The following is a 26625-nucleotide window of genomic DNA, read 5'->3' as shown; positions in this document are numbered from 1 at the left end:
GGCCGGTTAGCGGCCTTCAGCATTTTGAATAAGTTTGGGCACATGACAGCCGACGAGCATTTTGGCACCGCTCGTCGACCAGGGATTGTTTTATCGGGCATAAGCGGCGGTGCGCTTTAAAGTCAACGCGCGGACCACCAGCGCACACGTGCGCTTTTTGTCGGGCCGTGTAGCAGCTTTCAGCATTTTTGCTAAAGTTTAGGCACAAGAGAGCCTCCGCCCCGGCGCCATGGCAACCAGCCATGACGCTGAGGCAGTAAAGGCTGCGCTTCGCATCTTAGGTGAAGCCGGCCGATCTGACCACCTCAGGCCTTGGGTTTTGGACCAGGTCTGGGTGGGAATGGTGCGGCCGACGCGCAGCACGTCTGGCTGGGTAGCAGCAGTTGTAGCCGCTTGTACATCACCTGAAAGGGCCAAAAAGGCCAAAAAGGCGGCGGTGGGGCGGGCGCGAGGCACAGCTACCCCCTCCAGCCAGATGGGAGAGGGTGAGGGCCCCGCCAGCGAGACAGAGGCACCAGAGGAGGGGGCAGCAACAGAACAGCAGGATGGGGGCAATGAGGCACACCAGGAGCAGCCAGTGGGGGACGGTGCCCCCTTGCAGGGTTTAGTGGTGCAGGAGCTCCCGGGCCCCAGTACAGAGATGGCACCTATGGACCTGTCTCTCCCCAGAGATGGGGTCAATACAGCAGGCGCATCCGTGACAGCTGAGAAGAAGGGCAAGGGCCACAGGCAGGGGGGTGGCTCAGCAAAAGGTAAGGCCAGCAAAGTGCAAACCAGGAAGGCTGGGGGGGCGGCGGAGCGCCTGATCCCCTTACAGAACTGGGGCAGAGTGGCCCCAGGCTAAGCAGGCTGGACATGGGCGAAGCATGGGACTTAGAGGCCAGGATTCTGGAGCAACGCCGCATAGTGGCAGAAACAGAGGACAGGTTGGACCAATTATGCATGGAGCGTGAGGTGGCTGCGCCATACGGCCGGCAACTAAAGAGGCCAGCAGAGAGCGCAGGGAGTGCAGGGACTATGCCACAGGAAGCTAGCAAGGGCAGCTGGGTTTGGGTACCGAGCGGTAAGGGTCAGGAGGCTGCTGTGGCCGGTGGTTTAGGTAGCGCGATGGGAGCCAGTGGCGCACAGGGCCACGATTGGCGCGGAAGGTAGACGCCAAAACCCCAGGTTGGCAGAAAGAAGGTGATGCCAACGGGGCGCTACACGGCCCCAGATGTTGGTCTGAAGCGCTAGAGGGGTCTTCGGCGGCCTTCTCTACTCCGCAGGATCGGGGTTTCCACAGAGATGGCGTGCGCCATGAGGGACAAGACGATGTTTCAGCTAACTACATAATGATGAGTGGTGGTGTTGATAATAGGTTGGATGTGGGTGAAGAAGACGTGTTGGAACTCGACTATGAGGAGAATCTGGATGAATGGGAAGATGGGGAGATTCGGGAGGCAGAGGTGAGCAGCGTGAGAGGGAGGGAGAGAGGACGCAGGAGCGGCGCAACCCCTCTTTCTGTTTCTATTTTTAAGGATCGAGCTATTGGTGGAGAACAAGAAGAAGGGAGGCAAGGGCAGGCACGTGGCCGAGGGGCCCGGAAGGTTTTGCGGCCTTTGGGAGCACAAGGAAGAGGTAAAGGGCAATGGTGGTCGGTTTGGGGGGTGTCTTGGGGGGCGGAGATGCCCCGGTATGGAAGTCCATAGGGGTGGGTAATTGTTCTTTTCTTGACACACTAGCAGACAAAGACTCTCAGGGCGGAGAGAAGGGGAAGGAACTACAAGGCAGTGCCTCAGCCGAGGGTGAGAGTGGGGCCAAGGTAGCGGGGGAGAATACAGGGGCAGAGGATAAAGAAGGTGGAAGTCACAAAAAGAGGCTTCCATATATGGGTCTGGCTATGCCCTTGGGATCGCATGTGGCAGATAAAACAAAGTCGAGAATATGGAGACACGAGTACGTGGATGTTTTTAAACTCTTGCATAGGCATACAAGCTAAGGAGGGTTCCAAGGAGGAGGAGTGGGACCTAGCACGTAGACCAAGGGTCCCAATTACAATGGATAATTGGACATCTGCATTTTTGATTTTCACAAGCATATATTGCGAAAAATATCCAGACAGGGCCATAGCACTCTTTAAGTATATGGACATCATTCGGAAGGCGCAAATGCACTTTGGGGGTCTTGCCTGGTTGAGTTACGATGAGGAGTTCAGGACCGAGTGAGTGTCAATCCCGACAAGCCATGGGGTGATGTAGACCCAGAATTATGGATGCAGTGGATGGCGTCGTCGCAATCCATGGCGTCTACACAGTGGCCTGCCTGTGGTTTATAAGCCGTTTCAGGCGCGTCCCCCCAAGGAGGGGCGGGCTTGGGGCAGAGAACCTCGACTACCACAACGGGAGCTTGCTGGAACTTCAACAAAGGTTTCTGTTCCAGACAGCCTTGTAAATTTAAACACGATTGCTCCAAATGCGGAGGCCGCCACCCGGTTACGCAATGTTTTTCACTCTCCAGTCCAGCAGAGCAATGGAGAGCATCCAAGGGCAGAGGCACACAGGGCGCTCCTGCTCCAAAGGGGTCCTACGCCAGTTAAGATAGATTTTCTCATACCCTGGCTACACAGATATTCTGATAGGGCCACAGCGATTAAACTAGCAGAGGGTTTTCGGGTGGGTTTTCGAGTCAGCTACCAAGGTCCACGTATGAGGCGATGGGCAGACAACTTGCGGTCTGCAAAAGAATTGCCACAGGTAGTAAGGAGTAAGCTGGATAAGGAAGTGTCACTGGGCAGAACTGCAGGGCCTTTTTATGATTGGCCGAGTCAAACTCTGATGATCTCCCCGTTAGGAGTAGTGCTAAAGAAGGCCCCGGGTGAGTTTAGGTTGATACACCACCTGTCATGGCAGGAGGGCACATCTGCAATGATTTCATTGCGGCTGAGGACACCAGGGTAGTATACGCATCAATGGACGATGCTATAAAACTGGTCAGGGGATGTGGCAATGGGGCTGAATTGGTAAAGTATGATATACAATCAGCTTTCAGGCTACTGCCTATACACCCAGGAGATGTTGACCTGTGGGGATGCAATTTGAAGGGCCTATTTATGTGGACAGGGTCCTTCCTATGGGTTGCGCGATATCTTGCGCCCTGTTTGAGGCATTTAGCACTTTCATGCGGTCGGTTTTCGTCAAGGTGTGTGGGCATTGTGCGGTGACCCATTACTTGGACGATTTCCTTTTTGTAGGAACAGGTGACTCTGGGGCTTGCGGAAGGCTTTGTGGGCCTTTCAAGATATGGCGCGCCAAATGGGAGTGCCTCTGGCCCCGGAAAAGACTGAAGGACCTTTAGCAGTACTCACTTTTTTGGGCATCGAGTTAGACTCCATTACCTTGACAGCCAGACTACCAGCACAAAAAGTCAACGAAATACTGGAATTCTTGGGTACAGTGAGGGAGGCACGTAAAATTGATTTGCGAACAGCACAGAAGCTGTTAGGTTACCTCAACTTTGCTTGCATGGTAGTCAGAGATGGGAGGACTTTTTGTAGGAGGTTGGGTCTGGCTATGTCTGGTGCAGTGCTGCCACACCACAGAATACGAGTTTCAATGGAATTGAGAGAAGATGTGAGGGTGTGGGAAACATTCCTGAAGCATTTCAATGGGGTATCCATGTTTTTCTCAGAGGATGAGACAGTGTGGCAGGTGCAGATATTTTCGGATGCGGCAGGGGCAAAGGGCTTTGGAGTTTTTTGGGACGGCAGGTGGTGCGCTGAGTCGTGGCCAGAACAAAGGTTGCAGCAAGGGAGGAGTATTGCCTTTTTGGAATGTTTTTCCCCTTTTGGTGGCAATGGCAGTATGGGGGCAGGAGTTAGCGAATAGAACAGTTTTATTCAGAGTTGACAACATGACAGTGGTAGAACTTGTCAACAGACAAAAGGCAAGGGACCTTAGGGTTTTGCGCTTGTTGCACCAGTTTATGCTGCAGTGTTTATCTTTGAATGTAATTTTTAAAGCTGCTCACATACCAGGAGTGTAGGAAGTTGGCTCTGTATGCACTATTTCAAAGTAAGGAATAGTATGCACAGAGTCCAAGGGTTCCCCTTAGAGGTAAGATAGTGGCAAAAAGAGATAATACTAATGCTCTATTTTGTGGTAGTGTGGTCGAGCAGTAGGCTTATCAAAGGAGTAGTGTTAAGCATTTGTTGTACACACAAGCAATAAATGAGGAACACACACTCAGAGACAATTCCAGGCCGATAGGTTTTTGTATAGAAAAATATATTTTCTTAGTTTATTTTAAGAACCACAGGTTCAAATTTTACATGTAATACTTCAAATGAAAGGTATTGCAGGTAAGTACTTTAGGAACTTTGAATAATCAAAATAGCATACACAGTTTTCAAATAAATCACATATAGCTATTTTAAAACTAGACACAGTGCAATTTTAAACAGTTTCTGGGGGGAGTAAGAGTTAGTTAGTTTTTGCAGGTAAGTAAACCACCTACGGGGTTCAAGTTTGGGTCCAAGGTAGCCCACCGTTGGGGGTTCAGAGCAACCCCAAAGTTACCACACCAGCAGCTCAGGGCCGGTCAAGTGCAGAGTTCGAAGTGGTGCCCAAAACGCATAGGCTTCAATGGAGAAGGGGGTGCCCCGGTTCCAGTCTGCCAGCAGGTAAGTACCCGCGTCTTCGGAGGGCAGACCAGGGGGTTTTGTAGGGCACTGGGGAGGACACCAATTAGCACAGAAAGTGTACCCGCACGGGGGCGGCCGGGTGCAGTGTGCAAACACACGTCGGGTTTCCAATGGAAATCAATGGGAGACCAAGGGGTCTCTTCAGCGATGCAGGCAGGCAATGGGGGGGCTCCTCGGGGTAACCACCACCTGGGCAAGGGAGAGGGCCTCCTGGGGGTCACTCCTGCACTGGAGTTCCGATCTTTCAGGTCCTGGGGGCTGCGGGTGCAGAGTCTTTTCCAGGCGTTGGGATCTGGGAGTCAGGCAGTCGCGGTCAGGGGGAGCCTCGGGATTCCCTCTGCAGGCGTCGCTGTGGGCGTCAGGGGGGGCAACTCTGGCTACTCACAGTCTCGTAGTCGCCGGGGAGTCCTTCCTGAAGTGTTGTTTCTCCACAAGTCGAGCCGGGGGCGTCAGGTGCAGAGTAGCAAGTCTCACGCTTCCGGCGGGAAACGCAGTTGTCTGAAGTTGCTTCTTTGAAACAAAATTGCAGTCTTGGATGAACAGAACGGCTGTCCTCAGGAGTTTCTTGGTCCTTCTAGAGCAGGGCAGTCCTCTGAGGATTCAGAGGTCACTGGTCCTGGGGAAAGCGTCGCTGGAGCAGTGTCTTTTCGAAGTGGGGAGGCAGGCCGGTAGAGCTGGGGCCAAAGCAGTTGGTGTCTCCGTCTTTTTCTGCACGTTTTTTTAGCTCAGCAGTCCTCTTCTTCTTAGGTTGCAGGAATCTGAGTTCCTAGGTTCAGGGGAGCCCCTAAATACAGAATTTAGGGGTGTGTTTAGGTCAGGGAGGGCAGTAGCCAATGGCTACTAGCCCTGAGGGTGGCTACACCCTCTTTGTGCCTCCTCCCAAGGGGAGGGGGTCACATTCCTATCCCTATTGGGGGGATCCTCCATCTGCAAGATGGAGGATTCCTAAAAGTCAGAGTCACTTCAGCTCAGGTTGCCTTAGGGGCTGTCCTGACTGGTCAGTGACTCCTCCTTGTTTTTCTCATTATCTCCTCCGGCCTTGCTGCCAAAAGTGGGGCCGTGGCCGGAGGGGGCGGGCAACTCTACTAGCTGGAATGCCCTGTGGTGCTGTAACAAAGGGGGTGAGCCTTTGAGGCTCACCGCCAGGTGTTACAGCTCCTGCAAGGGGGAGGTGATAAGCATCTCCACCCAGTGCAGGCTTTGTTACTAGCCACAGAGTGACAAAGGCACTCTCCCATGTGGCCAGCAACATGTCTCGAGTGTGGCAGGCTGCTAGAACCAGTCAGCCTACACGGGTAGTTGGTTAAGGTTTCAGGGGGCATCTCTAAGGTGCCCTCTGGGGTGTATGTTACAGTACAATGTACACTGGCATCAGTGTGCATTTATTGTGCTGAGAAGTTTGATACCAAACTTCCCAGTTTTCAGTGTAGCCATTATGCTGCTGTGGAGTTCGTGTTTGACAGACTCCCAGACCATATACTCTTATGGCTACCCTGCACTTACAATGTCTAAGGTTTTGCTTAGACACTGTAGGGGCACAGTGCTCATGCACTGGTGCCCTCACCTATGGTATAGTGCACCCTGCCTTAGGGCTGTAAGGCCTGCTAGAGGGGTGACTTATCTATACAGCATAGGCAGTGTGAGGTTGGCATGGCACCCTGAGGGGAGTGCCATGTCGACTTACTCGTTTTGTCCTAACCAGCACACATAAGCTGGCAAGCAGTGTGTCTGTGCTGAGTGAGGGGTCCCCAGGGTGGCACAAGATATGCTGCAGCCCTTAGAGACCTTCCCTGGCATCAGGGCCCTTGGTACCAGGGGTACCAGTTACTAGGGACTTACCTGGATGCCAGGGTGTGCCAATTGTGAAAACAAAAGTACAGGTTAGGGAAAGAACACTGGAGCTGGGGTCTGGTTAGCAGGCCTCAGCACACTTTCAAATCAATACATTGCATCAGCAAAGGCAAAAAGTCAGGGGGTAACCATGCCAAGGAGGCATTTCTTTACAAGGAGTATACAATGAGATTGCGGATTCCCTGTCTCGTTCACAGTGGCAGCGTTTTTGCAACCTGGCACCAGGAGCAGAACAGAACAAGACAGTGGTCCCGGCAGACATTTGGGAGTGGGGGGCATGATGATCACAGGGCTGGTGGAGATGTCTTTAGCGGAATCCACTCGGCGAAGTTACTGGCTGGCCTGGTTGGATTTTCAATCATTTGAGCGGTTTGCAGGAACTTTTTGGCTGCAGGTGGGTAAACAGTTAGAGCGTTGTGCCTTGCGTTTTGTGCTGTTTATGATACAGAAAGGTTTGTCAGCGGCGACTATTGGTGGAAAACTGGCGGGCGTTTCATTTTACGGGAAACTGTTTTTTGATCACGACCCAGCTAGAAACAACTTGTTGGGTAAGATGTTAAAAGGATGGGGCAGGGTTAGATCAGCGGAGGGTAGGGCGGCCAGAGAACCTATTGGTTTTGAATTATTGCTGGAATTGTTGCATGTGCTGCCAGTGTGTTGTGCAGACGAATATGAGTTAGCACTGTTTCATTTATGTATGGTGTGGATGTTTTTTGGCGCATTCCGTGTGTCGGAATTGTAGGGGGTTGGAGCAGCGGTAGGGGTGCGGTACAAGGAGGTGTGCCTACATGGCGAACGTTTGGGGATTTGGCTTAGACGCTCTAAGACTGATCAGCTGGGTAGAGGGAAGTGGGTGTGGTTGGAAAAAGGGTGCAATGCTTTGGCCTGTCCAGTCTTGGAATGGATGAATTTTCAAACCTTGAGTTTTTCTCCTAGAGAAGCTGGGGTGTTTGTACACAGGTCTGGGTCAAAGCTTACCAGTTTTCAGCTCCTACGCGTGTTGAGGATGGCTCTGGGACGGACGGGCTGTCAGGCCATGGATTTTGGCACACATTCGTTCAGAATCGGGGCAGCCACGGCGCATTTGGGTTGGGACTGGGCGAAGATCAGGGCGATAGGCCGCTGGAAGTCAAGGTGCTGTGAACGCTATGTGAGGCCCTGAAGGGCAGGGAATGACAGCAGTTTCTTGGCGGGGGGTGCCCGTTATGTAAAGGTCAGGGCTGTGTTTTGAAAAAAATTTATTGGTGCCCACACTGACACATATTTCAGCGGTTATCAAAAACAAACAGCTTTCTTAACTATTAACAGTCAATGATGCCATTTTAGGATACATGGTGACTAACCCAAATATAACACTTCTCAAACAAGAAAAAAATGAGAACAAGCGATCCCCCGCCCCAACCATTCCCACCCGGCGTTTTGTAAAAAGTTGTTTTATGAATTGCTTTTTTCATAAAGCAATACTCCACCAGGCCCTCGGGTGGTCCCTCTTATAAGATCAGTCAGATGTCAGGGTATCAGAAAATGTGCAGGGTTCAGACGTGGTGGACGTTCTGTGTTCGGAAGGCCTTTTGAAAGATACTCTGCTACTGGGGAACATAGTGCTTCAGATGGCAAGTGTTCTTTTGGGGCATTGCATATCAGGCATCCCATTGCTACTATGTACCATAAATGAGAATACCAATGAAAAACAGACAACAGGTCCTTCTTTTTTTCACCATAGTGCTGTTGCCAGTTTTGCTACTTTCAAACTGCTCCAAATGATTGCTTTATTGTAAAGTATTATGTATTTGAGTGCCGTGCTTCTCCTACCTCGCCGCTAAAACCTGGAACTCCCTCCCCACCAACCTGCGCAAGACTCAGGATCTCCTGTCATTCAAAAAACACCTCAAGACATGGCTTTTCAAACAGTAATCGTTAGCTCCCCCCTATTTTCTTCCCCCCCCCCAGCGCCTTGAGACCCTTACGGGTGAGTAGCGCACTCTATAATTTTTTTTGATTGATTGATTGAGTGCCGTAAACCTAGCAAGAATAGGGCTGGAGGGAACGGAAGAGGCAAGCCTAATATATACTGTATTTTAGCATCTTTCTTCCAGAAGAAATTAAATTGTGGACAGTCCCATCAAATATAGAAAAAAGAGCCCCTCTCACCAAATCCTTTCCAACACAAAGGGCTAGATGATGGGAACATTTTGTGGTGTTTCGAGGGGTGGAGATGCCAGGTAAAAGGATTTTGTACCCTATGTCTTTTGATTTTATGGAAATGGTGCATTTGTGAAGATCTACCCTCAATCCCTGCCACTCCTGTACCGGGATGGTTCTGTCTAAGGTCTTGTCTCATTTACCTTGGAATGCCCATTTAGGTAGTGATCTATTGTATTGCAGGGTTACATATAAATTGGATATGAAACCTTTTTATGATAGAAAAGAGGCAAGCAGGCTTTTAAAGGATCTTATATCGTGAGTCGCCGCTGTTTTATTGTCAGGATGTAATTCCCAGTGTCGAAGTTGTAGATAATGCAGCCGCTCAGTCTCTGGAATTTTAAATTCTAGTTTACATTGTGTGAAGGATTTCATGTCACTGTGCTGGAACATGTCGGCTACATATCTACATCCACCTTGTTGCCATTTAGTGAATGGTAATTTGTGAGCACACCTCTCTTGTTGACTGTGTCACATGTTTGGAGCATAGTTTTGGAAGGGATGCCAAGGTATGCACTGGCTGTTCAAGCAGTAGCAGCACCTCCTCTCCCTCACCTTCTCCCTCTTACCTCCTCAGCACCTTGAGACCCTCACGGGTGAGTAGTGTGCTTTACAAATCTCCTGATTGATTGATTGGCTCTTAAGGAGCCAAATCACTTCACTTAGGGCCCGATTTAGATCTAGGCAGAGGGAATAGTCTGTTAGAAATGTGACGGATAGCCCATCCGCCTTATTACAAATACCTATATTATATAATGGGATCGTAATACAGCGGACGGTATATCCGTCACATTTGTGACAGAGTATTCACCTCTGCGGAGATCTAAATCAGGCCCTTAATGGTTAAGTGATAACTGCTTTTTCAGTGGGAGGTCATTGTGTGCCAACCTCCTCTATTGATGTCTCTACTATAATGCAGAGTAGGGCTGTGTATTAATACAATTTAAGTCAGGCATTACCAAGCCTTACTTTGTAGTAGCGGTTTTAAGCATTAAGTTTCCAAGCATGAGTACCAGGTCAAAAGAGCGAGCTTAAGTACAACCTCAAATTGTATCCCCTGAATATTTGTTTCTGTCTGATTTGGGAAGCCAGGGGCTCAATACGAAGGGCAAACAATAAGGATGATATGGGGGAATCCAGTTCTGTACCTCTTGTCATTGGGAATGCCTGCAACATTAGGCCGTTGAGAGATATACATGTTCTAGGTGCATGATAGTTAGCCATCACCGTCAATATAAATCAGGGATCCACCCTCACCACCTCCAGGACCAGCCTGATAGAGCCCTAGTCTCTAAAGCCTACATTCTCCTTGGTGACCTCAACTTTTACTTGGTAGCCCAAAACGACCTCTGCTCCACAGCACTCCTTGAAAGCTTGAGCAATATCGGACTCAGCAGTTTGTCTCCAACACAGCCTGCAGGACACAAATGGGACCCCATCTTCACCACAAATGACAGCATCAAATGTAACTCCGCCATACCACTCACATGGAGCAACCTCTCCATCTTCCACTTCCAAATCAACACACCTCAATGCAACACCCCTGCCAGATTCAACATTTTAATTCACATCTGGGGCAAAATGACAGAAGCAGACTGGCTCAACGCCCTCAGCATCGATCAACCTAGCCCCACAGGCAATCTCAACAAGGACATCAACAACTTCAACAACTGGATCAAGAACTGCATGGATTCCCTCACACCCCTCAAACTCAGCAAGCAAAGTAGATCAAACAAACAGGCCAGCTGGCATACAGAAGACCTCTGACACACCAAACAATACTGTAAACAGCTAGAAAGGAAATGGTGAGCCAGCCACAACACCACCGACAGAACTACCTACAAGGTTGCATTCAGATGCCATCTGCAGGAAAATAGGAGACACTGAGAAAACTAGTGGACCACATCAAAGGAGGTTCCAACAAATGCAAAGAGATCTCGATTGTTAAGGATTTCACATCACCCTCAGCCACTGTCAACAACACTGCTGCCTCCCAACAACTATGCAACAATGTATCCAACTTCCTCCAGAGAAAATCACAAACATCTACAGCACCTTTGCACATCAACCCAACCCCAGAAAACACATTGATAACCTACTCACAAAACAACCAAGAGGGCTACTTACTTGAATGGACAACAATGGCCAAAAACGACATAGCGGCAATCATGCAGACCATCCACTCGGGCCGCAGTGGACCATACACATCTATAACCAGTGAACATCATCAATCAGAATCACCCTGACCCACAGCATCAACACCTTAATCTATCCGCCATTTTCCCAGATAAATGGAAACTTTCAGAAATCATCACCCTCCTCAAGAAGCCCACAGCTGACCAATATCAACTGAGCAACTTCTGACCTATCTCCTTGCTTTCCCATCCATCCAGAATGATTCAGAAGAACATCAACAAGCAACTTACAATTCACCTCGAACTTCACTATCTTCTAGGCAACACTCAATCAGGATTCAGAAACAACCATACCCCCGAAACAGCACTCATTGTGGGCACCGATGAGATTCGAATCATCCCGGACCAAGGTGAGAAGCCGGCCCTTATCCTGCTCGACCTCGCCACGGCCTTCAACACTGTCTCCCATAAAACCCTCATCAGAAGACTCCACAAGATTGGCAAACAAGGATTCACTTTCAAATGGACCTGTTCCTCCTCACAGAAAGAATCCAAAAGGTCAGGCTGCCACCCTTCACATCAGAGACCAAGAACCTGATATGCAGAGTCCCACAGGAATCTTCCTCTGCCCCACTCTTTTCAACATATAAATGACGCCGCTCGCCAATATCATCCAATCATAAGAAATCACAGTCATCTCTTATGACAATGACACCCAACTCATCCTCTCCCTGACAGACAAGACAATCGCCACAAAAACCAACTTCACAGCAGCATGACCATGGTAGTAGACTGGGTGTGAACCAACTGCATGAAGCTCAACTCTGACAAGACAGAAGTAATGGTGTTCGGCAACAAGACCTCCCCATGGGTCTCCACATGATGGCTGTTGGAGTTAGGACCAACACCCACACCCACAGCCCATGCAAGAAATCTAGGGATCTTCTTGGATGACAAGCTTAACATGAAGGATCAAGTCAGCACAGTGTGCACCTTCTACTTTCATATCCTAAGAATACTGCGAACTACCTTCTAATGGTTTCCTCAGAACACCAGACTGACCATCATGCAAGCACTCATCACCAGCAGGTTGGACTATGGTAGCACTGTATGCCGGAGTCGCCAAACAACTCCTACACAGACTCCAGACCATCCAGAACAACGCCGGAAGAATCATACTCAATCTCAGGAAAATTCACTGGCTCCCTATTCACAAGCACAACCAATTCTAACTTCTCATGCACACACACAAAGCCCTACACAACACAGGACCAGAATACCTGAGCAGCTGCATACATGTTCACCAACCCACCAGACACCTACGCTCTGCCTTGCTCACACACATTCCGCTCATCCTCAAAAGTAAAACTGGAGGTCGCTCATTCTCCTACATCACACCCAAGACTTCTAACTATCCCCCTAAATATATCCTCCTCTCACTTCCTGAGTTCCAAAAAAAGTGGAAGCCCTGTCTGTTTGTATAAGCATCTTGGGGACCACACAGCTACACACCTACGCAAGGGCCTGGATATCCTCTTGGATGATTAATGCACTATACAAATCGACATACATAACATGTCTACTCAATCAAAGGCTTTCTCCACATCTTAAGTTCTGCATAGCACCAGGGCTTGTTTTTCCACCAGTTTATCAGTTAAGTGTGTCAATTTACAAATATCATCATGGGTCTGTTGGCCTTTAATGAATCCTGATTGATCAGGGTTGATAATCATGAGGAGAAGGTCATTTAGGCTGTTTGCCAAAACCTGAGTAGAGTTTAGCGTCCATGTGTAAAAATACAGTTGGTCCATACAAAGCACATTTTCTAGGGTCTTTACGGAAATAATAGCTTTGATCATGGAAGGAAAAAGGAACCTGCAGGAGCAAATGAATGAAATAAGGTTGTCCATCTAGGGAGGAGTTTATGTTGGAAGGCCTTCTAGAATGCTCCAGCGGTGAAGTCATCTACCCCCGGTGCTTTGTCAATTGTCAACTGCTTAAAAGCAGTTGTTTCTTCCTCATCTGATATCGAGGCCTCCAATAGTTTAACATATATTATGGTTAGGATTTTAGTTCGATGTTCTTCAGTAGTGTAATTTAGTTGGGAGGTGATGGGATATTTCTTCACCGCACACAATGCCTTGTAACACGTCTGGAATTCCTTTAATTTATCCGACTCAGCCTTTAGGAACCTGCTGCCAGATGTGAACAGTTCTTTGACATTGGAATTCACCACCTTTTCCCTAGGAAGGTGGGCTAGATATGGGCCTACTTTCTGATAGGTCTCCTATGAGTGGCTCTTCAAACGGAGTAGAGTGAGCGCTGCACTGTTGACCATCATGGCTTTAAGTTTACCTGTAAGCACTGTTAATTTCCGTAAAATTTTTAATATGCCACAGTGTGTATCTCTGACTCCAATGTTTGACTTTTCTGGTGTCGGCATTTCTTTAAATGTGCCACAGTGGATATGAGTTTCCCTCTTAATATGGCTGTAAGTGCTCCTCACAGGATGCCAGGGGATACATCTGCAGTATTGTTAATTGAGAAGTATTTGTCTGTATGCTTCCCTGTTTCTTGGACAAGTAAGGGATCTCACAAGAGAGATGAGTGTAGGCACCATTGCATAAGGCATCATGTTCATGTGTCCACATTTTCTTGAATGATGATAACTTATGATCGACCAATTTCTGATTTGACTACCATTGGGGGTGGGACATTACTCATCGAAAAGTAATCTATTCTGGAGTGCAGTAAGAGAACATGGGAAAAGAAGGTGTAGTCACATTCCAACTTTTAGACCCCCCATCCCTCACGCTGCTCTTGCCATACCTTGTGCATACCCAAGGAATTAACTTGTACTTTGAGTCTTTTAGCGAATGTGCTGGTGTCTCCTCGATGAGGGCTTCACCTGTGCTTCAAATGGTCCCATCCCACGCCATTTTGAATTCTCCTTTGATTATAACCTCCCCTTTGGCAAAGCCTGCTAATTTTGTAAAGAATTTGGTCAGAAACGGAACCTGCCCAGTGGTTGGAGCATGAACTGTGGCTGGATTTAGAAGGGTGTTCTCCCGTTTCCTCCGACTGAGGATGAAGCATCCAGCTTTACCTTTGCATGTGTCATCTATCTGAAAGTGGCTACTCCATTATGTTTTGTTTTGGAGGAGTTTAACATCATGGGGTTTCATGTGTTTCATTCACTGTGGATCAGATCTTGTCAGATGTGTCTCCTGGAGACCCAGTGTTGTCACAGGGGTTTGCAGGAGTGAATTTCATATGAATATTCTCTTGTTTGGGGCTTTAAGGCCCTTACCATTACCACCATCTATAATGCGTAGACGAACAGCAGAAACACAGGATTTCTGGATCATTGCAAGTCAGTGTACAGTGGGAACTATCAAAGGTGTCGTCTATGTGTTTTATAAGTTACACAATAACAGCCGGATGGGCCAAATCAACCATGAAACGGAAAACCTTAATAAAAAAGAACTGTGCAGGCGACCAATAATAGGTCCGTGATTCCCATAGGGAAACATGTAAATGTACTACGAACCCAGGGGAAGGAACTGGGACCCCAAGTCACAAACATGGTTCAAGGATGGGAATACTACCCTGTGCATGGCAAAAGCTTAGAGGGGAAAGTGTCAACTTCGAGCACTACAGCCTGCCCAAACCCCCATCCTCCCTCGCCCCCCAACCACGTCCCCCAAGTCACCCCAATCGTCCCTTAGGCACCATGGCACCTTTCTTGGAGTAGGCGAGCCAGGCCAGAAATTCCCCCCTGCCTTGATAGAACATTAGTAATAGGAGAGGAGGAAAGGCTCATGTCAGAAAGACAGCATTTTTACACCCTACAGAAGTTGTGAGTTTCAACAAGAATACCGAACAGGCATACTGTCCCCGCGGTGTGCGAATTGTGTGCTCACGTGAATGCATGGACAGCTTATGTGATTAAAGTACTTGTTGTCTCCAGGGCCATCCTGTGAGTGATATTCCGCAGAGACGTATTCAGTGCTTGTTTCTATCTCTTTGCCTAGCTTCCCAATGGTTGTGTGCCTTAGTTTTATTCCACTGTTAGTCAACAGTACACATAGAGGCAATGGCGATGTGCTCACCTGCAGCCGAGAAGAGATAGGTTTTGTTGTCATTTCCAAAATATAATCCACAGGGAAAGGCCTCGTTGATTCTGATATTGTCAGTTCTAAGTTTGTCAGTGTTGGGTCAAACCGTGTGTTGTTTCTGTAGTGTCTGCTGAGAACCTGTGATACACAGCTGACATTAATGGTGCTGGAAAGTGATGTCTCACTTGCTCCGAGCAAGCTTCATTATCTCTTCCTTCATACCCAAGTGATGAAGCTCAGCTAAGGTGTCTCTAGTCCGCTTATCCAGGGGGGATCTGCACAGCCTCACTTTGAGGACTCTCCCCCCCTCGATGGGACCATGTAGACAAGTGCTTCAATGCCCCACATAGGGGTAGTAGGCCGTACAGTATATACATGCTGCAATACAAATCAACCAACGCTATGATGCCAAAGCATAGCCAGATCCCAATCTTCCTAGTGTGCCCAGTCCACCCTGTGTTCGCCCTCCCGCCCTCACACAAGACCTCATCCTTCACCAAAGGGACCCATGTGCAGCGGCAACAAGCATTTATAATGCATCGGGTCTCGCGTTTGCTCGTGTTAGAGCCGATCGCGTTGTAAACTCCTAACCCGACTTTTCACCTATCGGGCAAAAGTGCATTGATGCAAGTAACCCGAAAAAGTGAAATCAAGTAGGTAAAGCGCTCGACTTCTGCCAAGCGAGATCGGGCTCGTAAATTAGTTTAAAAAAAGTCCACGAGCCCGATGGAAAACAGCGAGCCTCGCATGTTTTCTGTACTTGGTCGCTGCGCTCGAGGAGGGCTTGCCACCGAAAAAGGCATGCCATATGCGTGCCTCGACTAATGAAAACAAGCCGATTTAATTAGGGAATCCCACGAGCCAATAAAAAGCACTGACGTGAAGTTGACAGGGCTCGGAGCCCTTTTCTAAATACTAAAGAGTCTCCCTGCTATACGCATGCGCTAGCGCATGCAAAGCAGGCTCGACCCTAAAAAGGACGGCTCACCTCTGTGGCGTTCTCCTCTGCCTTGCCAGTAGCGGCGATGTCATCAACCTCCAGCCCCAAAGCCTGCAAGGAAAAGTGTGCTGTAAGAGGAGGCGTGACTCTAATGCAAACAGACAGCTGCGCGTGGCCTTGAGCAAGCATACCTGTAATTAACCCCTATGCATCGGCTATTACTACTGCTTGCATACCCGTACACACAGGATGTTTATATGCGCACACCCTACAACACATACCTGTCAATGTATGACCTCGCAAAGACGATTGCAAAGACCTTGCTCAGACTGATTGTACGATGCACACTTACTAAAAGTCTGGCCCTGTGTGTTTTACCAGTGGTCCCATTCACAAAGGGCGCCCAGGCACCAACTATAATGCTGTTACCCACAGTGTAATAAACTCTGCCTTGACTCTGTTTGGAAGGGGGTGAACCAGCAGTGCTTCTGCTATTATCCACGTGGATGAACTTCCTTTACCTGGTACTTAGTGGGCTGACGCCCCAGCCGCACTGTTTTGGGTTATACATGGCAGGAAAGCCTTCCAGAAGTTATCCTGATATCCCCCTGCTGGGGTAGTTGGTGGATGGAAATGTATACTAATTCTTGTCTCATTTCCTTTTGGAGCATTACAGAATTTGCTGTAATGTATCTTCTATTGTGTATGACTAGCACAGTTGTTGTTTGAAAAACAATAAAAAGTGCTATGAAACCAAACAGTCCTTCTGCTTCAAATCCCACTACACAAACAATACGAATCTCACCCATATAAACAAACTGTGAATTTAGGGTGCCAGCGGTATCGGTTACCATTCACATTTAGATTACTGGGCTACTGGTAATTAGGTAGTTGTTGCCCAGTCTTTACAGAGTCCAGGCAGACACAAGGCTGCGTCATTAACAGTACCCACATGTTTTACTAGTACCAATCAGTAACTGAGCTATAGGGGTAGGGTGGAACTGTAGCTTCAAACCACCATAACTCTAACTGTAACCTAGTAACATTACCCTGTCTCTAACCTAGTCGCTCCCGCTGTTCCCTAGTATCCAAGAACCCTGCCTCTATTTCTAACTATACCATAGCATCTATATCCTAGTATGTCAGCCCCGATTATAACCTGGTACCTCCGCTCCCATGTATACCGCTGAACGTCTGCCCATGCATATATCCTGAAACCACAACCCATGCTTACACCCCTCATACTTCTACCCTTAACACTTAATGTGACCCTGACGCCAACCAAGGTAGTCCCAATTGTTGGAAGCTAGCTCTATATATACTATACCAAAGTAAGGTATAGTGTGCACAGAGTCCAGTGGATCCCCAGAGGCTTTACAGAGGCTAAAGTAGATAATACTAATGCTCTCTTTTGTGGTAGTGTGGCCAAGCAGTTAGGCTTATCAGAGGGTAGTCCAAAGCATTTGTTGTACACACACAGTCAAGAAATGAGGCACACACTCAAGGACTAACTCCAGGACAATAATTTTCTATAGCAAAAATATATTTTGTTAATTTATTACTAGAACCAAAAGATCTTTGTTGCAGGTAGGTACAGTTGTACGTTGGCATCAAGCATATGTATCAAATGTACTTTGTTTAGGTTTTGCAGGTAAAACAGTTTACAAGTAAGTAACACTTAACAATTTCAAAAGTTGACAGTGCAATTTCTCATGGGAACCAATGCAGTCGTGGGGAGGAAAAGTGTTAGCACAGTTTAGAGGTAAGTACTCGACTTACAATCCCAGTCTTCAGAGGTTAAGATGTCCATAAGTCGAAGTTCAAGTTGACCCCAAAAGTGCACCACCAGGAACACAGGGCCTGCCAGGTGCAGACGTCAAAGTTAGTGTTGGGTTGTCAATGGAATCCTATGAGGCATGGGGGCATCCAGAGAAGATCTGCTTGCAGGTAAGTACCGGCAACTTCAGGGCACAGACTTGGGGGTTTAGGTCAGCACTGGGAGCGCCACAGGTCAGCACCAAACACACACCCTCAGCAGCACGGGGGCAGCCAGGTTCAGGGTGCAAACACAGCATGGGCACCCAATGCTTTTCAAAGGGGGAGCCCCGGGGGACACAAAGATGCTGCAGGCTGGGTCCAGGGGGTCAGTTGCAGAAAACCAAAGGTTGGACAAGGAGGAGAGGTGCCCACTGGATGTTGATGGTCTGTCGGTCGGATTCCCCAATACCAGGGGGCTGCGGGTGCAGGGGTACTTTTGGTGGTTTTGAATCTATATTGGGTCCGGTCAAGCTGGTCCTCTGGATTTAGGCTGCAGGCGTTGTCGTGTTGGCTAGGAGGGGTCAACCCAGGGTGGACTCGAGGTCGGTATCACCTGGGGACATTCTCTGGACCAGTGGGCCACCTGGACATGGGCCGTGGGTGCTAGGTGCAGAGTTGACAGGGCTTGTGGGTCCGGGGCAGTTCTGGGGTCCTTGTGGGAAGTTTCTTGGGTGGACAGGGCCACTGTCCTTGGGAATTCGTGGTCCTGTGGTGGACAGGCAGTCCTCTGGGGGTTGTATAGGTCGCTGGTTCTGCAGGATGCATTGCTTTTTTTGTAGCAGAAGTCTTTGTAGCTGCAGACAGGCTGGTAGGGCTGGGGCCAAGTCAGTTGTCATCTGGAGTCTTCACTGCTGGGGTTGGCTCTTCAGGCCTTCTACTTTCTTCTTCTTGAGGTCACCCACAATCTGAAGAGCAAGGTTCAGGGGTGCCCCTAAATACTAGATTTAGGGATGTTACATGGGTCAGAAAGCAGTAGCTAATGGCTATTGTCCCTGAAGGTGGCTACACCTTGCCCACTCCCTATGGGGAGGGGGACACATTCCTATCCCTTTTGGTTCCTCTCCTCCAAAGCAATATGGGGAATTCTGTAAGGAGGGGCTCACTTCAGCTCTGGACATCTTAGGGGTGGTTCTAGCTCAAGTGGTCACTCCTCCTTGTTTTTCATAATTTTCCTGCCGGACATGCTGCCAAAAGTGGGGCTTGAGCCAGTGGGGTTGTGGGGGGGGGGGCTTTCCACTAGCTGGAGTGCTCTGGGGCACTGTGTAACAGGAGGCCTGAGCCTTTGAGGCTCACCTCCAAGTGTTGTAGTTCCTGCAGGTGGGAGGTGTGAAGCACCTCCACACTGACCAGGCTTTGTTCCTGACCCCAGAGAGCACAAAGGCGCTCACCCAATGTGGTCAGAAACTTGTCTGTTAGAGGCAGGCTGGCACAGACTGGTCAGCCCTACACTAGAGGGTTGGGGAAAATATAGAGGGCATCTCTAAGATGCATACTGTGTGCTATTTACAATAAATCAAACACTGGCATCAGTGTGGGTTTATTGTGCTGAGAAGTTTAATACCATACTTCCCAATCTTCAGTGAAGCCATCATGGAGCTGTGGAGTTTGTAATGACAAACTCCCAGCCCATGTACTTAATATGGCCACACCGCACTTGCAATGTCTAAGAATGGATTTAGACACTGTAGGGGTGTATTGCTCATGCAGCTATGCCATCACCTGTGGTATAGTGCACCCTGCCTTAGGGCTGTAAGGCCTGCTAGAGGGGTGACTTACCTATGCCACAGGCAGTGGTTGGTAGCATAGCACCCAGACAGAGATGCCATGTCGACGTTGCCTTTTTCTCCCCACCAGCACACACAAGCTGCAATATGTGTTTATATGTGTTTCGTGAGGGGTCCCTTAGGGAGGCATAGTACATGCTGCAGTTCTTAGGGACCCTCTTGTCCCACAGCCCTTGGTACCATTGGTACCCTTTACAAGAGACTTAGCTGTGTTCCAGGGGTGTGCCAATTGTGGAACCAATGGTGCAGTTTTAGGAAAAGAATACTAATGGTGGGACCTAGTTAGCAGGATCCAAGCACACTCTCAGTCAAGTCAGCATCAATATCAGGCAAAAGGTGTGGGAGGTAACCATGCCACAAGGGGCACTCTCCTACACCAATCGCATCAAGTCTTTCAAGGACGGGTAGAAGAAGAGACAAAGGCTTTTGTCCATTGATGAAAGACAGACAACCCCATGGCTTACAGAGCTAACACCTGGTCCACCGTCATGCTTGGCCTACTCCACCCATAAACGGAGAGTCTTTGTTGATAGTAATCTCCTGTTAGTTTACCAAAGCAACAATTTTGTCAAAAATAATTCTACCAGATTGTTACCACTATCTTTGCTACTCATCTTCAACCCTCCCTAATTACAGCCGATGTTCTGTGCAGAATATACTATTTAAATGCCTCGTATATCATCAGAGCCACTTTCATTTACTATTTAAATGCCTCATATATCATCAGAGATACTCTCATTTACAAGGCGCAACATATGCAAAATAAACCTGCTAGATCAGTGTTTCCCAGACTGTAAGTAGTTCATGAGCTGATTTTTGGTGGTTCGTTAATGTCCAAACAATTAAGAAAGCTGCCTTAAATTATATATTTATCTTGTCATATTTTTTGCGCTTCAAAGGCAGAGGTCAAATGTCATGCTTTGTCTTCTGACAAAAATAAAGTGAATTGTGTGGTTATGTGACAATATTACTGGGGCTTCAGAGATTGTGAAAGGAAAGGTTAGGAAAGCAAAATGGATGCACTTTTTTGTAATTCTGAAGTTTGATGGAAACAAAGATGTTAATAGCATCAAAACAAATTAAGACAGTTTACTTGACGATGCACAAATAATAAATATTCACTGAAACCTGATTTTCACTTGTCATTTGTGTGTACAGTATAGTTTTATGAGTAAACCTGTGTGTGTGGAAATGTAGTGGCCATTTCAATGGAAAATGTGCTCAAAGTGTGCTACCACAATGCTTTAGTTACATTAAAAAGTCACCCGCCTTATGTCCTTTAAAACTACCCGCATCTCCAAAAAATGTCATTCTAAAAATTGTGTCCTGGTTCTAAAACCTTTGGAAGCACTGTACTAGATTAATCTTCAAGTTCAAGCTATCTGACTGCACCAGGCCCATACTACACAGGCTCTAATGTGTATGTGCCTTGATTCAAGGTCAATTTGAGAGCAAGGGCATAACGCAGCCCCTGGGGCATGGGGTGAGGAGAAGAACCCCCTAGGGGGCCTCCAGCAATTCAAGGGGGGGGTATTCAGCCTAAAGTCAATGAATATCTGTGAGACATGGGAGACTCAGGGGATCTCCCATCACATTCTGCAGGTGGCCTCATCATTTTGCCTTATGCCACTGGTTGAGGCCACATAAATAGCTTCGCCAATAGGGGTTTTAACCACAGCATTTTGGGTACTAAATAATTATACAAGTGTTACATGTATGGCTATGCTAAATGGAATAACCAGGAGTGATTTGAAAATCCGCAGTTCAGTGGGTAGTGGTGTCATTTCGAAGACATGAAATTGTTGTGGTGCAATTTAGATTTTCATCTAGTGAGAGGTCTGGTGTTAGTCTGAATTGCTTTTGCTTTCCAGTTAGCTAATAAATCTCTAAATATGATAGTCCATTTAAATATTGATAGTCCTAAACCACTCTTCTACGTGTTAAAATTAACCATTGTTTAATAAGCTTCCTCTTCATGGAAAGTAAACAATAAGTGAACATTGCAATTGTAATATGTGTCAGTTAAAAGTACCGTGTTAGGGACAGCAGTTTCATAAATCTCGTATACAGACAGGATGTGCAATGTTAACAAAGCAAAATATGTTTTACTAAAACCTTACCTTCCTAACTACATACACTCATCCCTCTCCCCCGGCTTGGTGTCGTTCTGGCATCTCTCTGTCTAGAATCCACTGGCAGGTGGGTGTGTTTGTTTCCCTGAGGTCGTGGTCATCCATTTAAGTCCCCGCGGGCTGGGGGCGCCAAACTACAGTGTGTGTATCTGTCTCGAGTGTGTGCCACCAGCCCCTGGAAACTAGAATGTTGTGTGTGCACTTAAATCTTGCTCTGTACCATGCTGCAATCAGACTGCTATCAGTGTACCTATTTCTTCACCTGCCCATCTTTGCATCCAGCAATGCCCCATTCCCCAGTGGAGGTCAAGCTGCTATTTGTGTACCCACCTTCCTTTCTGTGCACCGACTCACCTTCAGCTGGAGGTCGGACTATGTGTATTTGCCCTTTCCAGGCATGCACTCGTTAGAGGTTAGAATGCCTGGGGGTATACGTACCTAGCCCCCAACCTTTGACTGCAGGGGCTGGAAGTCAGACTATAATATGTGTACCAAATCAATCACCTATACTCCCTCCTAGTAGGATGTCACATAGCTGTGGGTGTACACTCAGCCCTTCATCTGTATCCCACAGAGTAGATATACAATTGCTTCATGTGCATCTAGACACTATCGTCATGCATCCATCCACACAGCTGCAAGTCACAATGTTCTCTTCTGCCTCATCTGGGTGAGATAGCTGGCTGGAGGACAGACTACAGTGGATGTACCTAGCCTTCCTTTTCCGCTCCCTCTGGTTGAAGGTCTGTATCCGTAACCACAGTTCCCATCCATGCCCAGACTTACCCCTGGTGGGCTGTACAGAGTTGACACAAAGAACAGCAGCAGGACAAGGAAGGTCTTCTCCATTGTTCTGAAATAGAAGACAGTGTGGTTTAGTCCTTGGCTCCCCCAGGCCCACAGACTGATTTTACAAAGTACCACAAGGTTGAAGAAGGAACACGTTTTGAAAAGGATACTAGATTCTGCTTATATTTTGTTATGGGTAACTGTCCTGAAAAGCAAACTTTGAAACGTTTAAGGACTCCATATAGTATGGAGTGTTAGCCCTTCGATCACCAGTGCTAAAGGTTTCTTTTCGGGACATATCCGAGAGAAGAGGCTCAAAGTGGGAGCAAGAGTATTGATAGAACAGTTCGACCCTCACAGAGAGATGATGATTGGAACTGGAAGACCAGAGGACCTTTCTCTTTTATGAGAAAGAGAGAATCCGTTATCCCACAACACTAGGATAATCAGTAGGAACCTGGCCCCTCGCTCTAAAACAAAAAAAGAAGAGGCCTGCAGTCTCCCTCTACCCACATGGACGTCAATATGGGATCACTAGAGGTAGCAGCTGCTACCCGAGCCCTATTCTTTGCTTCCTTTGGTACTGCCCTTGCTATCCTGCTGCTCAAGGGTCATAAAAGCAGCAGTGGGAACAGAAAGCAAACAGGACTCTATGAGCCCTGTTTACTTTCTGTCATTTCCACTCCTTGCCCTCACCCCAGCCTTTCAGAAGCAAACAGGAGGCTGTGGAAGTGCAAAGGGGGTTCACTCTTGTGAAATCATCTTCAGGCAAAAGGTGCATTACATCAGTCTTGCTACACCTGCATTTTAATAAATATATGTCATTGTCTGCCCCCAATCTTGAATAAGCGGAGTCTCTCCTCCTCAGGATCCTCAGGAGTCTAACACAATGAAAGCTCATCAGAAAGACCAAACCCACATTTTGTCCCATTCAGGGGTTCGGAATACAACAACACTGATCCTATTTCCTCTACCTTTTTCCTCTAAACACGTCCTACAACCCGCCATTTGCATTATCACAGTGAGCATCTAGCCCAGGAAATAGCAAATCATGGATTCAAGAATGTATGTGGTCTTAGGGTTGCTGTGCAGAAGTTCAGCTGAACTCAATAAAGAAGCTTGTTTCAAAAAAAGAGATGGGCGACTAACCAGAAAGGGAGGATCATTTTTGGGCTTTCTATGAAGGGATCTTGTTTGAGTGGGATGGTGATTTGCCTTTAACTCCTTATGCTAGAAGTCTCAAACACAACTCCTTTTAAGGAAATCTACCTATAGATCATTTGTCTGGGTTATTAGAACACTCACATACACATTATGGCTTTCCATTGAGAAAACATGCCCTTGGTAACAGACTGTATGAGCAGGATCTGTCTCAAACTTGACAGTGACAAAAAACCGACCTTGGATACCCACACTCATCCCCTGCAATTCTGCCAGGAATTCGGACACTGTGAATGAGAGCCGAATCTCCATGTCCAACAAGGTCAACTTGGTTGCATCTACCTGTTTCCACACCCTAAAATTGCTCAGGAAAATCTTCAGGTGGTTACCTCTGGATAACTGCGGATCTATTCGTTACCAGCATGGTCAACTACAGCAACACCCTCTACATAGGCATTATAGCCCAACTCACCATAAAGACCCCAAATGGTACAGAACTCAGCTGCCAAAGTCACAGTCAGCCTACTTCATGCACTCAAATATCCAAACACCTCAAAGACGTCCTCTGGCTTCTAATAACTAGTGATCTCTTTTCCTACTCCTCCCAGACACTAATCTCTAAGCAATCAAGGTACAGCCTACCTCAACAACCCCATCCTTTTTCACACCCTTCCAGCCAGCGCTGCTCGGCTAGACTTCACCTCATCCATGTACCCCACATATGGAGAGCCAAGCCGGGGGAGCACTCTTTCTGCTACACTGCCCCCTAAACCTTGAACGAGGTTGCCTACCACATCAGAGCTATCAGATCTGTCCTCAGATTGCCCATTCAACATATGATTACAGTTTGAGCTTCTTTAGTTGGCATGGAGTGTATTAAAGTTTGTTTCTTTTCACAGTTGCCTGTAGTATTAAGGCACAAGAGTGAGGTAATTTTGTTTGGAACCTGAGTTTGGATAAAGTGTTACCTTCCTTCCGTTCTCTGTCATTGTTTGGTAATGCTCCTGTGGTTACGTTTGTGGCTAAAAACCTGTGTTCATTATTACAGATGGAGGAAAGCCTTAATCAACAATGTCTTCAAGAACCTTAGGTTTCACTTGGGTTGCCCAAGAAAGATCATAGACTCTGTTACTCCAAACCACCATACTCTCTTGGTCAAAGCCACAGTAAACTCCCAATCAAGTATTTTAAGAACACCATTCAGAGAAAATTTGGATCTACAAGTTTCAGGAAGCCCAAAATGCTGGAGTTTATTTTGATCAATAACTAAATTAATGGAGAAGTTACAGTAGCAAGGAAGACTTATATTGGTTTCCTAGTGATGGCAAAATTGGGTTAAAGGTCATCTTCCTATTTCATAAGAACACTTTCGGCTGTACTCACAAATATTTGTTGTAAGGAATAATTTTTCATCATCCATCCTGGTTTCTCCAGTGGGGCAGCCATAGCTTGCTTACTCTGACCCCTTTTCAACAGACTATATTGGGTGGAACTCATGTGGGCTTGTTGGCACTTATCCTTTGGAAACCTCTTCCCAATACACTCCACCTCATATCATGATCCTCAACACCCAATACTGAGGCAAATGATGCAGACCAGCAACTTAAAAATAAGTGCAAGGCTGTATAAGTGCAATCTTTAATTGTTCTCATTCACTCATTTTCTTCTGAAATGTTCGGCTCTCAGGTGAGGAGGGATCTCCTCATCAGAAGAGTAGTTTCCTCATAGGAATGAAAATCTCCACAGAAGACCCCGAATGTCCTCTGATGATGCCCTCCACTTTACTCAGAAAGGCAGGACTTGCACAAAAGGATGGGGTGATCCTCAAAGGAAAAGAGCTCTGTCCAGAAAGGCCCTTTGATTCTGAAGTCTCTCTCAACGACTGACAGGCTCTCTTTAGAGGGGCAAATTGCTCCTCGAAAGGGCCGGAGTCTCTTCACAAGGGTAGACATCCAGAGGGACAAGGTGCGCTTCAGAGAAGTAGGTCGCACCTCAAAATGGATTGGCTCTCCTCAGAAGGTTAATGCAATTTTAATAATACAGTGGCTCTCTTCAGAAAGCTATGGCTCTCTTAGGAAGCAGAAAGCTGTCCTCACTAGTGTGGGTCTCCTCTTAAAAAGGAAAGTCATCTTCAGACAGGCATGGCTATCTTCATTAGGGTACTGATTACCGAGGAGAAGTTCAAAGACGTATGGACCTATTCAAAAGAACAGGACTCCCTTAAGTAGGGTACAGTTGTCTTGAGTAGGGTAGGCTCTGTTCAGAAGGAAGACGCTCTTCTCAAAAGACTAAGCCACTCTTAAAAAGGCCACTGTTATCTTAAGAAGATTGGGGCTCTCTTCAGAACTGGTATTTTCTAGTTCTGATGCATCTGATGCAGACCGGCACCTTGAGAAATGTTTTTGGATGCATAAGTGCATTCTTTGATTCGGGAGCTCTCAGGTAGCATGGAATCTCTTCGAAAGACGTTCAGTTTGTTAATATGAGAGAAGATCTTCTCAGAAGGGCCAGGATCTCCTCTGAAGGTCTTTGCTTTCCTTGGAAATGAATGACTTGTGCAGAAGGATTGAGTTATCCTTTAAGTAAAATAGCTCTCTCCAGAAAGCTACCTTGTTTCTGAACATCTCTCTGAACTGTTGCCGGGCTGTTGTTAGAGAGGCACGTCGTTCCTCAGAAGGGCTTGAGTCTCTTCAGTAGGATAGGCTTCTCCAGAGGGACAATGTGCACTTCAGAGAGGCAGATCACTTGTCTGAATGGATTGGCTCTCTTCAGAAGGCCAGTGCTATCTTAAGAAGGCAGTGATTGTCTTCAGAAGACTAAAATTCTTTTGAGAAGGTTAGGTGTCTCCGAAGAAGGCCATGGCTCTCTTCAGAAGGCTCAAGTTATTTTCGGAAGGCTAGGACTCTCTTAAGACAGTGCTAGCTTTTGAAAGCCAAGGCTCTCTTCAGAAGGCTGAATCTCTTTTCAGAAGGTTAAGGCTCTCTTCACGAGTGCGCTGTCGCTTCTAGGAATGGAAA

The 26625-nt window shown here is 47.4% G+C and overlaps 1 protein-coding gene across 2 annotated transcripts in view; it reads right to left on the bottom strand.

Annotated features, from left to right (window-relative positions):
* SERPINF2 (serpin family F member 2) overlaps window positions 1-26625 on the bottom strand; it is a 143832-nt gene that overhangs the window by 96039 nt on the left and 21168 nt on the right. The window contains exons 2-3 of one of the 2 annotated variants that reach the window (XM_069226128.1): window positions 22445-22511; window positions 15973-16035 (exon numbers count right to left, since the gene is read on the bottom strand). In XM_069226128.1, the coding sequence (XP_069082229.1) occupies window positions 15973-16035; window positions 22445-22507 (126 nt within the window). In that variant the 5' untranslated portion in view covers window positions 22508-22511. The remainder of the gene's footprint in view (window positions 1-15972; window positions 16036-22444; window positions 22512-26625) is intronic. The other variant, XM_069226130.1, reaches the window with a different exon arrangement.

The sequence above is a fragment of the Pleurodeles waltl genome, chromosome 3_1 (assembly GCF_031143425.1).
Source record: "Pleurodeles waltl isolate 20211129_DDA chromosome 3_1, aPleWal1.hap1.20221129, whole genome shotgun sequence".
Classification (NCBI taxonomy): Eukaryota; Metazoa; Chordata; class Amphibia; order Caudata; family Salamandridae; genus Pleurodeles; species Pleurodeles waltl.
Note: the sequence above shows the minus strand (reverse complement) of the source record. Positions and strands in the feature narration are given on the sequence as shown.